The following is a 16,265-nucleotide window of genomic DNA, read 5'->3' as shown; positions in this document are numbered from 1 at the left end:
TCTAGCAAGCCAATCACCGCGCAGCAGCCGCCCAGACGACGCCAATCACCGTGCCAAAAGTCCCTCACGTCACTGCTATGTGGGCTGCGGTGTCCTACCCTCGACACACCCCCTCCCACACCCACCCCATGACTCTGGTGCGAGAGCGCGACACAGAGCTACGGGGCCGCGCGCAGTCACAAGGCTTAGGGTTGGCTTTGTCGGGGTTACATAAGGCTGGGAGCAACAGGGGCGGGGCGAGTGCTGGAATCAGCCCATTGATTGGCCGAATGGAGTGACACTCAGCAGCCCTTAAAGTTACACAGGCTGGGGTCGGGAGGAGTAAGACAAGGCTTTGCGGCGTGTCCTTGCGCCCCCTGCGTTCTGCGCGCGGGGCAGTTCCCCCACGAGCCTTCTGTCCCGGTTCCCGCCTTCCAGCTCCCCCACTGCCCAGACCCTGCTTCGTCTCCAAGCCTCCCCTCAGACTCTGCCCCGCCTGGTCTCGCTTCCCCGCGCCTCAGCCCCCACCACTGCTTATCCTTGGTCTCCAGCTTCCGGCCCCACCCCTCAGATCCTGCCCTGTAGCCCCCTGCCCTCGTCACCACCTCCCCCCACCCCTCAGACCCTCCCTGTAGCCCCCTCCGCTCATCACCAGCTCCCCCCACCCCTCAGACCCTGCCCTATAGCCTCCTCCAGTGCCTGCCCCTTCCCCTTATCTCCAGCTTCTGCACCCCTCAAACCCTGCCCTATAGCCCCCTTCCCTCATCTCCAGCTCCCCTTCACCGGAGACCCTGGCCATACCCCCTTCCAGCACCTGCCCCTCTCCCCACCTTCAACCCTGCCCTATAGCTCCCTCGGCACCAGTTCCCCCGCCCCTCAGGTCTTGCCCCTTATCTCCAGCTCCCACTCCCCACCCAGGCATAGTTTAACTTCGATATTTTTGGAGCAGCTCCAATCTAGGCAATGGGGCTGTGTATGGCAGAGGGTACGGGGGGTCCAAATTCTGTGAGGCTTGCATTGTGGGGTGGCAGTGCTCCCCTGCCTCACAAACTACATCCATGCTCCCTTGTCTCCAACTCCCCCATCTACACATTCCAGGCCCAGCCCTGTGGTGTCCAGTGCTCCTGTCCTCACAGACTCTGCTCCCTTGCTGCCGGACCACTGCTACCTCCCCCCAGACCCAGCCTGTGATGTTTTTATATTTATTATTTCTAAGGAGAACTGATGGTGCACCTAACTCCAAGTAATACTACTTTGTGCATAACAAGGAAGTTTACCTTGTGCATTTTACTCAAGAAGTACAAAGGTCAGTGCCTCTAAACCAGAGGTGGGCAAACTACGCCCCATGGGCCACATCTGGCCCACAGGACCGTCCTGCCCAGCCCGAGCTCCTGGCCCAGGAGGCTAGCCCCCGGCCCCTCCCCTGCTGTTCTCCCTCCTCTGCAACCTCAGCTCACTGCTCCACTGGCACAGCGAGCTCCTGGGGCAGCGCAGCTGCAGATCCTGGCCTGACCCGGTGCTCTGTGCTGCGTGGCACAGCTGCCTGTCGTGGTGCAGCTGTGCTGCCAGCCACCAGTGCTCCAGTCAGCACGGTAAGGAGGCAGGGGGGTTGGATAGAAGGCAGGGGAGTTCAGGGGTGGTGATTGGGGGTGAGGGGGTGTTTAGGGGTTGGAGCAGTCAGAGGGCAGGGAACAGGGGGGTTGAATGGGGGCAGGGATCCCGGGGGGGGCAGTCAGGAAGGAGAGCAGAGGTTGGATGGGGCGGTGGGGGACAGTCAGGGGACAGGGAGAAGGGGTGGCTGGATGTGGCAGGGGTCCCAGGGGGCCATCAGGAAGGAGAGGGGGGGTTGGATGGGGCAGTGGGGGGCAGCCAGGGGAAAGGGGTCTGGGGGGATTCAAGGAGAAGGGGGGGTTGGATGGGGCAGGGGTCCCGGGAGGGCAGTCAGGAAGGAGAGGGGAGTTGGATGGGGCGGCGGGGGGCAGTTAGGGGGAGGGGGTCCAGGGGACAGAGATGGGGGTTGGATGGGGCAGGAGTCCCCGGGGGGGGGGGGGGGCCATGACTGGCTGTTTGGGGAGGCACAGCCTCCCCTAACCGGCCCTCCATACAATTTCAGAAACCCGATGCAGCCCTCAGGCCAAAAAGTTTTCCTGCCCCTGCTCTAAACTCGGGGGCTTTCAGGGTTAGAGAGTCAGCTTTGTAACCCTGGAGAAGTTACATACCTAAGCACAGGCTGCATGTAGGTCTATTTTCTAGGTATCTTGGCCCTGTTTAAGAGTGGTTAATATACTAGGAACGGTAAGAAATAGTATTCAGAAGATCCAGTTCCACAAGTTGGCATAGTTAGGGAACTATAAAATACTCTCTACCAATAAAAACCAAATTAGAAGAGTTCCTATGGATTTTTTTCCCTTTGAGTAACCAGCTGTCTTCATACACATCACTAACTATGCTGTTCGTGTCCACTAGTGTCACATCTTGAATGCCCTTGAGAATTAAGGACATTTAACACTCTCTCACTCAGGATTTCAGTTTCTAACAGCAGAATTACTACAAGTTTTTTTATGATAGGTTATATCAGTTTAATACAAAAATTTAGAATGTACATTAAAAATTAATAAAAGTGGGTTCAAAATAGGTATTTGAACAGTTAAAATATTTTATGGTGTTATCCTCCACTGTTATAATTCCAGACTATTTTAATAGTTATTAATTCATACTTGTACATAATTCATCTAATTAAAAAAAGTCCCAAAAGCACAAGACAATACCATTAAGAAATTACAACTATCTTACAATTATTTTAATAATCCTTAGCCTTTTTATTTACAATATGCCACTTTGAATTTCAGACTTCTCTTTACTCCTGAAGGAATTTTGCGCCACTGCGCATGTGCAGAATTTACATCCCCTGCAAAGGTAAGCCACAAAAACAGTCATGCGACCCTCCCCAGGAGTATTTTTGGGTGCCCAAAGCAGCTCTCAAGAGAAGTAAATCACTGTGAGGCAGGGGGCAGGACTGGGGAAGACCAGGCTGGTAGCTCCTGCCCTGCGCCAGGCTCAGCTGCTAGGACTTCCTCTTTCCTTGCATGGCACCCACCCCCCGATTTCTCCCCCAGTTGCAAACTGTGCCCTCCCCTTCCCCCCTGCACCCATTGCTCCTCAGCTTCAGGGAGAGGGATCCCTGCACAGGGAGCTGCTCCCCCATCCGCCCAACCCCCATGGATCCAGACCCCCTCATACCTGGACCACTCCGACAAGCCAAGCACACCCAGATCCCCACCCCACCGAAACCCTAACCAGCTGCACCTGGATCCCCCTCTCACTGGGCTTCTCACACCTCCAGCATCTGTACCCCACCACTGAGCCCCCCAAACCCAGACCCCCCTGAAGAGCTCTATCCTCCCCACACTGACCCCCTCTGATGAGCCCCAACTTCCTTCACCTGGAACCCCCTGCAGAGTCCCATTACCGCTGCACCCAGAACCCCCCAACAAGCCCCTGTGCATCCAGATCCCCCCTGCACTTGGATCCCCCACTGAGCCACCTGCACTCAGGTTACCGCACACAGAACCCTCTCAACCCACCCCTGGATTCCCCCATGCTAAGCCCTGCCACACTTGGTTCCTGCCTTGCCAAGCCTGCCTGCCCACACCTGGTGCACCTGGATGGAGGGGAAGGGCCCTGGGGTGTTTCTGGGACAGGCCCAGTCCTAGCACTGTCAGGGTTGGGTGCAGCCTCACCGCTGAGTCCGAATCCCAACGGGTAGCTGCACAATGATCTCCCACCTCTGTGCAGCCAGTGGCCTATGCTCCCCAATGCCATTAGAGCCTCCACATTTATTTGACAAATAAAATTTGTAGAGTTTTGCAGAATTTTAAAACATTGTGCACAGAATTTTTTTTTTTTGGCGCAGAATGCCCTTAGAAGTATCTCTTTTAACAGAGTCATAAATACAAATTATTCAAGGGTAGTGCCCTCCAAAACTCATATGTAAAAAAGCAGGTTTTATTTAATCTTCACCCAGCCATCTGGCTCCTGACTGAGAGTATTGTACTGAGGCACAGAAATGTAGTGTCAAGTTCTGTATCACTCAATATAAAAATATGCCATGACTGCATTACCTTAATAGGCTAATGGAGAGGGGTTTTTGGTGCACTCTCTAATCAGCATCTTCAGTCAAGTGCACCCCCACCAAATGAATTACTATTAGAGCATGCCTCATTAAATTTTACTTTCGTTTTTCAAAAATCCTCTTCTAAAAGGGTTGTGTGGTTTTATGCAATGTATCTTACTCTGTGAAAAGTAGTTCTTACTAAATGAATGGGAAAACGGATTTGCAGATAGAACATTTTAAATGCATGAATCAAATAGTTCAATTGCAATGAGCCATTTTGAAAATCCTTGCTTACTTTTCTAAAAGAGATCCTCTTCACTTGAGTCTTTTCAAAATATATCCTCCTCAGAGTCATCTGTAGCATCCTTGCTATTAGCAATTGCATAAAACTCATTATTAAACAAAGATATCATCTCTTTGGATGGCTGAAACTGGTTGCAGCAAATCTTATTTCGGTGCATATAGGCCCTGATCCTTAAGATATTTTCAAGTAGGCTGTCCTGCAGTCTGTTCTTTAACTTGGTTTTTATCAAGTTCATTTGTGAGATTGTACACTCCACAGCTGCAGTGCTGAAGGGTAAGGTGAGAAGGGCAAGGGCAAATAATCCTAGTTCAACAAAATCCTTATCACCAACTTCATCTGTGTGTTTTGCAACTTCTATCCAGAACTGTTCTATTTGGCTATCTTCTGTGTTCGTCCATGAGACTGCATCCAGATTTCTCCATTGCTGTTTCAACTTGATATGATCCCCTCTACACAAGGACAAAAAAGACAGGGTTGAGAATTCAGGTTTTGTAGGACTGAGAACAACTGAAGGGCTCAGAGCGCTGAGAGATTCTAGATGATGGACATTTGGAGGCAGTCGGAGCTTTATTTGCTTAGCAAACTCAAGGATACAATCTCGACATCTGCTTTGGATGGTATCTACTGTATATGAGGAAAGATTTGCATTTATTAATTCTGATAGGAACGCTGATCCAAAGTTAACCTCTGAAAGAGGCATGTAGTTCCTGTTACAGTGAATGTCATAATTTACAATGGATGACCATGTTGTAAAGACACAAGGTTTCATGACTCTTTGTACCAAATTCTGATAGAACAGCATTAATTCAGTAATAAGGTTAACTGGATTAACTGTTTCAAATTGAAATAACTTGTTGATCCTGTTAGCTTCCTCAATAAGAGGCTGCAGAAAAACAAGATAGAGTCTATTTACTGGGTCAGAATACATTTGATAGAGAAGCTCAGCACTGTAGTCCCTTTCATTGTCTCTTATAGACTGAAAGTGCAACATCAGAGCTTCATACTGATCAAGTACTCTGTTAATACAAGGGCTAATGGACAGCCATCTTGTCTCAGTAAGCTGCAGTATTTTCAGGAAATTCTCTCCAACACTGATGGCAGCATACAGTTCATGGTACCTCTTCTGGTGGAAAGTGCTATGGGAAAACCACAAGTATGTCCGTGAAACCATGTACTCTATGTTCAATGGAAGCACATCAATGGCTTTTGAAGAACACAAATAGAGAGAGTAACTTACATATTTGATGAAAACTCCACAAGGATTGAGTTCATAAAACTTTTTGAGCAATGAATTTTTATTTCCACATAAGCTTGTATTGAAACCATCAGCAGCAATCCCAACACACCTTTTTATGTTCAGCTTGTTGTCATTTAGAAATGTCAAGAGTTCTTCTGTGATAGTACCACTTCTAGTCAGGTTAATGATCCCTGCAAAGGATGATACAATACATTTAAGCTTGTTGCTGAAGTATCTTACTATCAAGCAAAGTTGCTTTTGTGCTGATACATCTGTACTTTCATCAATGATCAACGAGTAGTGTCCATTGCCAATGTCTCTGAGAAGTTCTTTGTGTACAGTAGGACCAATGACATTTCTAATCAGTGTGGAACATTTTGTTCTATGCAGACTAATGTCCTTCTCTGCTATCCCTCCAACAATGCAGCCTAGGTGATCCACTGTGAAAATGCTCATATGGCAAGCTATGTGTGCCGCTAGCTTCAGTGCGCACACATTAACAGATTGATCCATTTTGGCTTGCGTGATATCATCATCAAATGAATTTTGGTTTTCAACTTCAAATTCAAATGAATGTTTTTTCATATCAGAAGAATGTGAAAATAAAGCAACATGTCTCTTGTGCTTTTTTGTTTTACTGTGTGCAACCAAATCACTATGATGGGCTCTGATTTCACATGCGCAGTATTTGCATGCTGCCTTTGTGTCATCTCCTGGTACACTTCGAATCCATTCTTTTAATCCAGTTTCCCTTTCCCAATCTCGACAGTATCTTTTTCCATACTTTTCCCACTTCCCAAGTGGTTTAGGTGCCATCTATGGTCATGTGTTATAGGCTTCTCTAAGAACATAAGATTCCTTAAAAATAAAAATAGACAATTACTATAAAACTCCCAAGATAAAAGTAACATGAACATTTTGAAATCCCTTATTGGAGGATTAACAAAAAATGGTCACATAGAAAAAAAAAGGATTTCACCAATAAATTCTGACAACCAGTTCAAACTCTTCAAAAGGCAAAGGCTTGCTAAACTTTAAAAAAAAAAAATCTATAAGTAAGTGTAACTCAGGGTCCAAATATTCAAATTTGTTAATTTTCATCTGACTATAGACTGCTAGTTCAAAAAGTTCAAAGGTACTTTAACAAAACTGGTAGGCAGCGAATTTTACAACTGTAGGATGCCTTCTTCTTCCCAAATGGGAAAAAGTTATACAGGTCATAATTAACATGTTCCCTCAAGCTATTTTACTAATAAATGTCTTGTGCCTAATGCCCAAGACTGGGTTTAGGAATTCTGGGTTCTATTCCCAGCTCTATCCAGGCTTCTTGTGACCTTCAGCACCTCATTTAGATCTCTAATTAGGCACCAAAATAAAAATGGACTGATTTTCAAAGGTGTTGAGGCCCTCAAACTCTCACTGACTTTAATGGAATCTGAGGATTATCAACATTCGTAAATTTGTGCCTAATTAGGGATTTAAGTGCCTAAGAGTAGACACACAATTTTAAAAAAATTTAACCTCAACTCTGTGTTTTGGTTTATCCATTTATAGGGACAACACTTTTCTACTATGCAGACATTCTGAGTCTTAATTAATGTTTTTGAAGTGTTTTGGGATCTTTGGATGGAAAGCAGTATGTAAGAGAAGTAAAAGTTAGTCTAGCTTAATATTTTACAATTTTATAATATTACTCAATATATTACCAAAATAATCTCCATATAAAAGATATTAATCCCCACTCTTCCAAAAAGTGCATACCCTGCATTAAAGGGAAAAAATGTCCACAGAGGATCTAATTTCAGGTTGTATTATACAAATTATATTATCAAAGCAAAAGGGGAATGGACTGCTCATGTTACTAGTAATGGTATAGAACTCTTAAGGACACTGGTTCTAATCAACTCCCAGTTGGTTCGGGCCAGATTTTTTAAGGTATTTAGATGTCTAAATATACAAACAGGCTCCTAAATACCTTTAAAAGTCTGGCGCTTGATGACTGGAAATCATTGCTGTCTGGTAGCTGCTTTGTGATCTATGAAATTAGTTGATGGTTTCAGTCCAGTTGCCTACATCAAGTACCATCATTGCAACTATTACACTTGGTGCCAGTCTTAGTAGAGAGGCCAAAGATAGAATCGGTCACATGACTAGATCGACAAAAGAACTTGGGCATTTCAGTGCCTAACTTTTAGGCACTTTGCCACCCACAGCCTGGCTCAAGCACGTAGGCTACCCATACAATGCATGGGAAGAGATGGACATCTAAGAATGGGATCACAAAAGCCAGAATAGTGAGCAGGGATCCACCTAAATTGACCAATAGGAAATGCTGAGGAGAGGTGTGGGTACCATGTGCCACCACTCAAAGGCATTAAAGTGCCTAAGTCCACGCTAGACTAAGTGTCTACTTCCACTAAGTATTCTCAGCCATAAACCCTCTTCTACGCTGTTTTGTTTTTTTTAAGACATGCCACAGAGAAGGTGGTGGACCCCCCTTAATAATTTTTAGCTCAGTGATTAGACCATTCACTCAGGATATAGATGACCCAGGTTCAGTTCCCCCTCTGCCTGATGTGGAGAAAGGATTTGAACTTGGGTCTCCCATGAGAGTACCCTAATCACTGGCTATGGCATAATCTGATACGAGTCCCTCTCAATTTATCCCATGGAAGCTGTTTCACTGTATATAAGTAATTACATATGCACTGGAACAGAAAGAGAGTGAGAATGACTCTATAGCTGTTAGTGGCTTTGGCACTCACCTAGCATGTGAGACATCGAGGTTCCAGGCCCCCTGCTCCAATGCATATTTGATTATTTATAAAAGTGGAACAGTTTCAACAGGAGAGAATGAGAGTTACTTGTCCCAGAATACCCCATAGGCCAGTGGTTAAGGAAATCACAAAGTAAAGGAAGACAAATTCAATTCCTTTCTTCACCTCAGGCACAGGGAGAACTGAACCTGGGTCTTTTACATTCTGAGTGAGTGTTCTAACCACTGGGCTAAACATTATAAGGGGGCAGTACCACCACCTCCTCTTTTATGTAGGAACACCTTCTGGATCAGGCTCTACAGGCAAGATAGGCAGAGGAACGCTTAGTTTGAGGATCCTGCTGGGGCTCAGGTGCCCAGACACCAAGACTGAGGAGGCTGTGCACATGCTCCCTTGGAAAGGGAAATTCAAGCACCTTTAGACTTTAGAGTGAGACAGCAGGTGAGCAGGGATTTTGAGGATCTCAGTGGTGCTTTAACATTGGCCTTAAGCACCTAAATCGTTTTGTGGATCTGGCCCACAGTGACTAGACTTCACTCTCATCCCAAAACTGATCCTGCAGAGTGAGGCATAGGCCCAGTGACAGCCAGTAACGAAGGCAAAAACATCCCTATGTGAATACTTTTTTGTGAATACTTCTTCAAGAATGTCAACAGTCATCTTTCATGAGCACTAAATTCAGTTAAAATCCCATTATGTCTTTGGTTTCAATCCTATTCTCTGCATCAACCTAAAAAAGTTGGTAAACATCTTTGATTTTTAATTTCCAGCTCCCAAGAAAAGTTTCCTGGGATATTCAAAAAATGAAATCTAGCAACATCATTTTCTTTTCTTAAATAAATAAAACAAAGTTTTAAGAAATCTGTGCGAAGGAACATAACATTTCAACACAGTAAAAATACTCCAATGAAACATAAAATACATAGAAGACCAGAAGAAAAAATAAAGGGTGAGTATTTTAAGCCTTAAGAGCATCAGACCTGATTTAGTTAGAAGCTCCTGTTCTGTAAATAACAGGACGTTCCTTCTCTTCTGGTACCAGCCTTTCCTTTATTCAGAAGTACTCCTCTTGACCACCAAGTATTTTCTCTTCTCCCTGTATTTCTCTTGGTGTCTTGGAGTGTGTCTATCACTGTTGTTGTAGAATGCTTACTCAATGCCATAGAAAAATTTTGAAACCAGCAACACCCCCCCTGTTCATTACCAGAGGATATCAAGATCTACCAAAAAATAAAAACCCAACCTAATTCTCAGCAACATATCTGAAGAATCAACAATCAGAAACAATTCTAAAACAAACTGTAAAATATTTTTCCATCTATGCCAGACATTTCTAACATGCCTATCATTGTAGTAAGGGAAAAGAGCAGGAAATGCAGTCTCGCTGTATACTTTATGTAAATGTACTGTACTCTGATATCTACGTGATGGTCACATTAAAAATCCCTAAAAAGAGTAGAATCTAAGTCCCATATACATTGAGACACATTAATTTGTCTGTAAAAGATCCTGTACTTCATCTCTGCTCCTTTCAGCTTTTATTTTAATTCCCTCCTATTCACCCCTTATATATGTTTTTTTGCTTTGTACTCTGAACATTGTCAGGTTTGGTCTTGGCCTGATTGATCTATAGAGCCCTGAAAATCTGCGGATTTATATCCACAGACCATTTTTGCAGATCGCAGATCACATGTGAATATAAATTTTGTATCTAGAGCCCTACAAATCTGCGGATATCTGCTTTATATCCACGGATGGGATATGGATACAAATTTTGTATCTGTACAGGGCTCTACTGATCTATTCCAGTAGGGAAGTTCCACATTCAAGGTGCCTTTTTCTTTTTTTTTTATTAAAACATTTATATCACACTGTCCTAATGACCAACAGAGAGCTTTTTTGATATTATTTAAACTTGGTTTTCCTTTTAAAAAAGAGACGCCACCAGCACAATCAATCAATCCTATAATACCAAACTAGAGCATACATTTAGAATAGAGGAAAAACTGACTAGAAAGTTAAGATTCATTTCAACCTTCTCATTATGAGTTAAAAATACTTTTACAATATCTAACACTTTTCAGAGTCATTTTATGTGGGCAAAGGGTGGTTCCTAATGGGAGCTCGCAGAGGTGACCATATGTGATCGTGGATAATTACGGTTTAAAAACCATTGCATTTTTAACATGCTGTATTTAAAACTGGTTCTATAGATAGTTGAATAGTGCAGCTGTATGGGATGCTCCATTGGCAGCCAAAGCAGTAATAAAGCAATTTTTCTTTTATAAACACAAAGACTTTCAGAGTTCCCTCCATCGAAATAACTAAGAATGCTTTACACACAACTGTTAAGGCAATACAATTCTGCGAGACAGGGAAATAGGCCAAGTCACTAACCATTCTGTTTCAAGGTGATACAAAGTGGTGGCAGAGCTTTCGGAAATTAAACCCAGAATTCCTTTCTCCTAGTCCTATGCTTTAGTCACAAGACAATGATAAAAAGTGATAAGAGCTTCACCAGCATGTACATGGGGATCTCAGGACATTGAGCCCCCTGGTGGGGCAAAGATGGAAGAAAGACACCCCCTACCAGCTTAATCATGTATTTAATTGTGAAAATATGTACAGCATTGGCAAAATTTCATAAGTAATTGTAAGCTAAAAAAGGAAGCTGAGAACATTAACTCTCTCAAAAGTAGATAGCAATGGAGTTGGATTATGTTCAACTGATGGAAGGTCATCTAGAATTTGAAAGCAAAGCTAGACCTCTACATTTCAGATGGAATTTAAATGTATAAGGAGCAAGGGTTCTCAAACTGGGGATCGTGAGGTTATTGGATGGGGGGTAATGAGCTGTCAGCCTCCACCCTAAACCCCACTTTGCCTCCAGCATTTATAAAAGTGTTAAATATAAAAATGTAGTTTTAATTTATAAGGGGGGGGGGGACTCAGAGGCTTGCTGTGTGAAAGAGGTCCCCCAGTGCAAAAGTTTGAGAACCACTGATCAAGAATATTAGAAAAGTTTCAGGTGAAATGAAAACTGATGAGAGACATGAACTATTCAATGGAAAATACACAGTAAGTTTTGGAAGTATTACTGCATCTATTTATATTTTAGAAAATGGAAGCAGAGGCATGAAATCCCTGCTGAGAGCTCTACAGATGCTTTCATGACAGTGTTTCAGTGGTTAGGGTTCTTGGACTTAGGAGACCAGGAGTCCAATTCTTACTCTCTCAGACGCTTCCTGTGTGACCATAAGCCACTTACTTAGTGTATGACTATCATACAGTGCACTGCTGTGGCATAAACACATCCTACATCAACAGAAGGGTTTTTTTCCACCAACGTAGCGAATCCATCTTTGAGAGAGATGGCAGCTAGATCAAGGGAAGAATTCTTCCCTTGATCTAGCTGCTTCTACAGTGCGGGGTTAGATCAACCTAACTACATCCACAGGACGTTAAGTTTTTCATAGCCCTGACCAAGGCAGTTAGGTCAATCTATTTTTAGGTGTAGACGAAGCCTCTGTCTCCGTACCTCAGTTTGCCATCTGTACAATGGGAATGCTAGCACTTCCCTACCCCTGCAGGGTGTCGTGGAACGTGGAGATAAATACGTTGACGGCTGAAGCAGGGACCGGCCCTAGGGAGCGATTTCAGTACCTAGACCATCCCCCTCCTGTGGTCTCCCTGCCCTGGGGCTCAAGGCTCCTGTCCGTTAGTCGGTCTCTCTCTGGGGCCCCCCTCTCAGGGCTGAGCGCCATTGACCCCCCCACCCCCACCCCAGGCTCCGCGAGTTCACCCCGCCCCCCTCGCACACCCGGGCTCGCCGCGCCACTTCCCGCCCCGCGCCCAGGGCTCTGGGCGCGGGAAGAGCCCCCCCGCGACCCGCCAGACAGGGCCGCGGGCCTGCGCCCTTCCCATACCGCCCCCTCCCGCCATCGCTGCCGCGCCTAGGCCCCTCTTACACGCAGCGGCCCCTGAGCTCGCCTCCCTGGCTCGGGGAGCCAGTAAAACAAAGGCAGCACGCACCGGGCACCAGCGCTTCTGGGCGGCGCCTTCCCATCACTCCTACCGCCTCGGCCATGGCCGCGCCCGCTCCAACCATAGAAGCAGGGCCCAATCAGCGCCCGGTTCTTCTGACTGACAGCCCGTTGTCCCAACAGGGCTGGTTGCTCCCGCCCAGACTCCCTGATCGACAGCAAAGCCACCCAATCGGCTGTTGCTCGAAGAGGTAGGGGGCCGGCACCCGAAGGCGCTCACTGCAGGCTTGAAGGAAGCAGCGCACAGAGAGCGTGTGCCTTCACAGCGCCACCTGCTGGGCGAAGGAGGGAGAAACTGCAATGTCATAACAGTATGAAGTTAGAATCTATTATGCAATTAATATTAACCATTTGTTAAATATTAATATAAAATCGCACTCAGTAAATGGACAGTGCCCTTATATTCATGAAAGTGGGCTCTGAACCAGACTTTGTTGAAAACACTGCAAAGGACATTTGGGGTGAGCTAAATGTATTTAGACTAAAGGTTAGTCTGTTAAGTTTAGTCTTTAGAAAACATGTTATACTTTTGTTTTATATGTAACCTGTTGTTTCCATTATTCTTACTCGCTATCTCTTAAATCTTGATCATTGACAATAAACTTATGATTGTTTTAACTATAAATCTATCTCAGTGCTGTGGCGTTCTACAAGGAGTTGATCACTAGTTGAATTGTTCAAGCAGGTGTGTATACTATTCCTTTGGGGACAGCAGACCTGGTATTACTGTGAGTGTTCAGTGGATAAGGGGCTGGCCACTGCAAGGGAATGTTTCAAAGAGGCTCGGGTACCGGAGCATACCTATTGTTAACCTGCAAAGCAAAGGAAGGGCTGACATAGCTCAGAGGAGATTGTTTGGGTGGTTAGCAAACTGGAAGTAAGAGCTGACTTCTACTAAAGCACAAGCAAGCCCCTCTCTCACTGGAGGCAGGAGGGTAACAAGGTGACTCACGGTTCTGGGTAGCTTGAGAACCATCACAGTGGCATAGTCATGGCAGGATTTACTCAGTTTGCTGTTTAGCTAAGGATCACGTTCCAAGCACTGAAGTAAGAAGTTTGGAAACAGATAGAAAAGGTTACGGTTGATTATTTTCTGTTTATATATTTTGAGTAAAGGAAATAGTATAAAAGAAGGTATAAGATGAGTAACCATAATGAACAGCAAAAAGACAACCTGATGTACCAAAAGGACTTGAGGTCTAAAAGACTGGAGGTGTCAGGAAGTTAAGCATAAGCAAAACTCTCTCTCGCTGAAGGCAGGAGGGTAACAAGGTGACTAACAGTCCTGGGTACCCTGAGAACCATCACACATTAAACTCCTGCTACACTAAATTCTTGTCTCTCTTGATCTCCCAGCCTGGATCTCCAAGAGACTCAACAAATAATCCTTTCTGTGGCTATGGGAAGAAGGGGTGGGTGTCAATAAAGAGAGTCTAGCAAAACATGAACTGATAGAAGGGAATATAAAAATAAGGGAAGAGAAGAAAAGACCCTCACCATCTTCCAGCTATTTGAATGGCCAGCTCAAATAAAAGGAAAAATGGTAACATTCCAGATAGATCATTCCCCTAATGAAAACTGAATTAGAACATACAGCTTGACAAAATTTATCTGAAACACAGAAAACAAACTATAATAAAATATAAACTTCCTCCCCATGGCAACATCTATCCCATTAAAAACTCTACCATTTATCCCAATAAAGATTCCAAACAGCTGTGCTAACCCATCTCAATCTGACCTTAACAGGATCTCTTAAAGTACCCTTAACAAACTCAAACTGCGAACATTGGCTTCATTTAAGCTTCTCTGATACATCAGGAAAATAGAAGAGATATGATTTATGACACCTTTGACCACCTACTTGCTGGTGAGACCAGGTTGCTAACACTTGTCTATCTAATCTACCCATTATTTGTATTTATAGAGCACCCATCATGGTAGTATCTCAGCATAGTATCATTGAGTGGCTGAAAACCATTACAATCTAATAGATGTTGGGAGACCCTAAGTGAAAATGGTGGTGGTCACGCTAACCCAGGGGAATAAAAATAAAAGCCACCATAGATTTTGCAATAATGTCATGCAGTTTCCTGTTGTTCTTTTGTCCAAAGGATACAGAGCCTTTCACCCCTAGGATGCTAGTCCAAATCCAATTCAATTTTCTGCATGTTTCCTTTAGGGTTGAAACCTTCCAGGTTTGGTCTGAGTCTAAAGGTGATTTTTTTTTTAATTTTAATTTGAGAAAATCCACTTAATATGTTTCTGAGTTTAGTTAAGGTTTCTTTCAAGCCCCTCCAGCCAAGGCAGCCCAAAGGAACATACGGAATTAGCATAATTTCTGAATGCCCTACACAGTGTCTATCAATCAGGTTTGTGGCTGCAATGACCAGCTGCTGTACCCACATTGAGGAGGATTTGCAGGCAGTTTGGGTCAGATTTTTACAGGAGTTAGGCACTGAGGTGCTTTTTGAAAATCCTACTAAGCACCTATCTGCATCTTTGGGTGCCTAAAGACCCTTTAAAAATACCAGCATAAATCAGGAGTAACTCCAGATAAGTCAGTGGAATTGCACTACTGAAAAACTAGCAAATAAGACCAGAATTGGACAATATGGGGGGTTTTTTTTGTTCAAAGTCAAATTCTTAAATATTACAGAAATCATGGTGGTGACTACTCATATTCATAAGTAATAATGCTCCTGTATTCTAAAGTAGCAGCCTCAAACACTGCTACTTGCAGTAGTGTTACTGCCGATCAGCAGTGATAGATAGAGTAGATCAGATGTCTATCCAAGCCTTTTCAGGGTTATGCTGATTTCCTGTGGTGTGGGTTTTGGGCCTGCTTGCAGGTGCCAGGCAGAGCAATCGTGTTGCCACACTGTGCTGTGGTGCTATGTCATTCCAGTCAGCACATTGGCACTCAGGTGGAACTCTGTCACAGTCTGATGTTGACACTTTCTTGGGTTGGTGTCACAATCTCCTAGCACTGTGAAAGGGAAGGGAACAGCTACCACCAATAGCATGGACATGGGGCAACCTGTGGGAGATTACATGGCATTCATTCCCTATATTCCTGATCCACCACCTTGTGCACCAGAATGTTGGGTTTTTTTAAACGTCTGTAGCTCTTATTGTTATGAAGATAGACTTACTTTATATTTTGGAAGTTAACTGATTCGGTGACTTCTGCCTCCGTTTTCTGGACCCGAGACAATAGCTTTGAGGGGTGTGAACTGCCTCATTAATCTCCGTGAGGTTTTAACTGAGCGATCCAATTATGAGAATTCAAACGTCAGCGTCGCTGACTGTCTCACTGCTCCTCCAAGCGGGTACGAAAGGAGAAAAGGACCATGCCACGACTATCCGCACGCTTCGCTGTAAGGGACAGCGCGTGGTCGGGCCAGGCCCGGGTAGCGCTCCACAGAGCACCCTCTCGGTCATCTCCAGAGTCAGAGAGGAGCTTCGCCCGGCCGAACACAGCGGGGCACCTAAGCTCCGTGGGCGAGCCCAGCAGGGCACCTGAGCCCCACCGAGCCGCGAAACAAGCGTTGACATGGGCACAACGCCCTGTGAGCGGCACCTACCTCTGGCATCCCCACCGGGCGGAGCTAGGAAAGGCTCCACCCCAGCTCTGACCCCTCAGCTCTGGCGGGAGCTGCCTGTCACGGTTCAGTAAAGCCAAGCACGCCGAGTGTAACAGGCAAACGAGTGGGTGGACGCCCGCCGCAAAGAATCGTCCCCTTAGACTCCCCCATGCGCTTTCTCACGCCCGCGCGGTCCAGCACTGCGCCTGCGCAATTGTAGCCCC

The 16,265-nt window shown here is 45.1% G+C and overlaps 1 protein-coding gene and 1 long non-coding RNA gene across 14 annotated transcripts; one reads left to right on the top strand and one right to left on the bottom strand.

Annotated features, from left to right (window-relative positions):
* Positions 1-1,252: 1,252 nt before the first annotated feature.
* LOC141996096 (uncharacterized) lies at positions 1,253-12,912 on the top strand. Its single transcript, XR_012641479.1, has 3 exons — positions 1,253-1,571; positions 2,829-2,895; positions 12,578-12,912. It is a non-coding gene; the product is annotated as an uncharacterized LOC141996096 (long non-coding RNA).
* On the bottom strand, positions 3,570-16,247 carry LOC141996095 (uncharacterized). 13 transcript variants are annotated; one of them, XM_074967829.1, is made up of 5 exons: positions 15,610-16,247; positions 12,380-12,726; positions 9,392-9,631; positions 5,744-6,492; positions 3,570-4,846 (listed from the first exon to the last, which is right to left on the bottom strand). In XM_074967829.1, exons 4-5 carry the CDS (start codon positions 6,448-6,450, stop codon positions 4,423-4,425), a joined length of 1,131 nt encoding a protein of 376 aa, XP_074823930.1. In that variant the 5' UTR covers positions 6,451-6,492; positions 9,392-9,631; positions 12,380-12,726; positions 15,610-16,247; the 3' UTR covers positions 3,570-4,422. The 13 variants fall into 13 exon arrangements, with proteins under 13 accessions (XP_074823930.1, XP_074823932.1, XP_074823934.1 ...); XM_074967831.1 differs by having other exon boundaries at positions 9,392-9,543; XM_074967833.1 differs by having other exon boundaries at positions 9,392-9,543; positions 12,444-12,726.
* Positions 16,248-16,265: the final 18 nt, after the last annotated feature.

This window comes from Natator depressus, chromosome 11 (genome assembly GCF_965152275.1).
Source record: "Natator depressus isolate rNatDep1 chromosome 11, rNatDep2.hap1, whole genome shotgun sequence".
Classification (NCBI taxonomy): Eukaryota; Metazoa; Chordata; order Testudines; family Cheloniidae; genus Natator; species Natator depressus.
Note: the sequence above shows the minus strand (reverse complement) of the source record. Positions and strands in the feature narration are given on the sequence as shown.

What these genes read in the sequence shown, in the direction of transcription:
- LOC141996095 (XM_074967829.1), bottom strand. Translation starts at nt 6,450, where the DNA reads ATGGCACCTAAACCACTTGGGAAGTGGGAAAAGTATGGAAAAAGATAC. An exon ending in AACAAGCTGAACATAAAAAG is followed by an intron (nt 4,847 to 5,743) that starts GTGTGTTGGGAT and finishes GTCCTTGTGTAG; the next exon opens with AGGGGATCATATCAAGTTGA.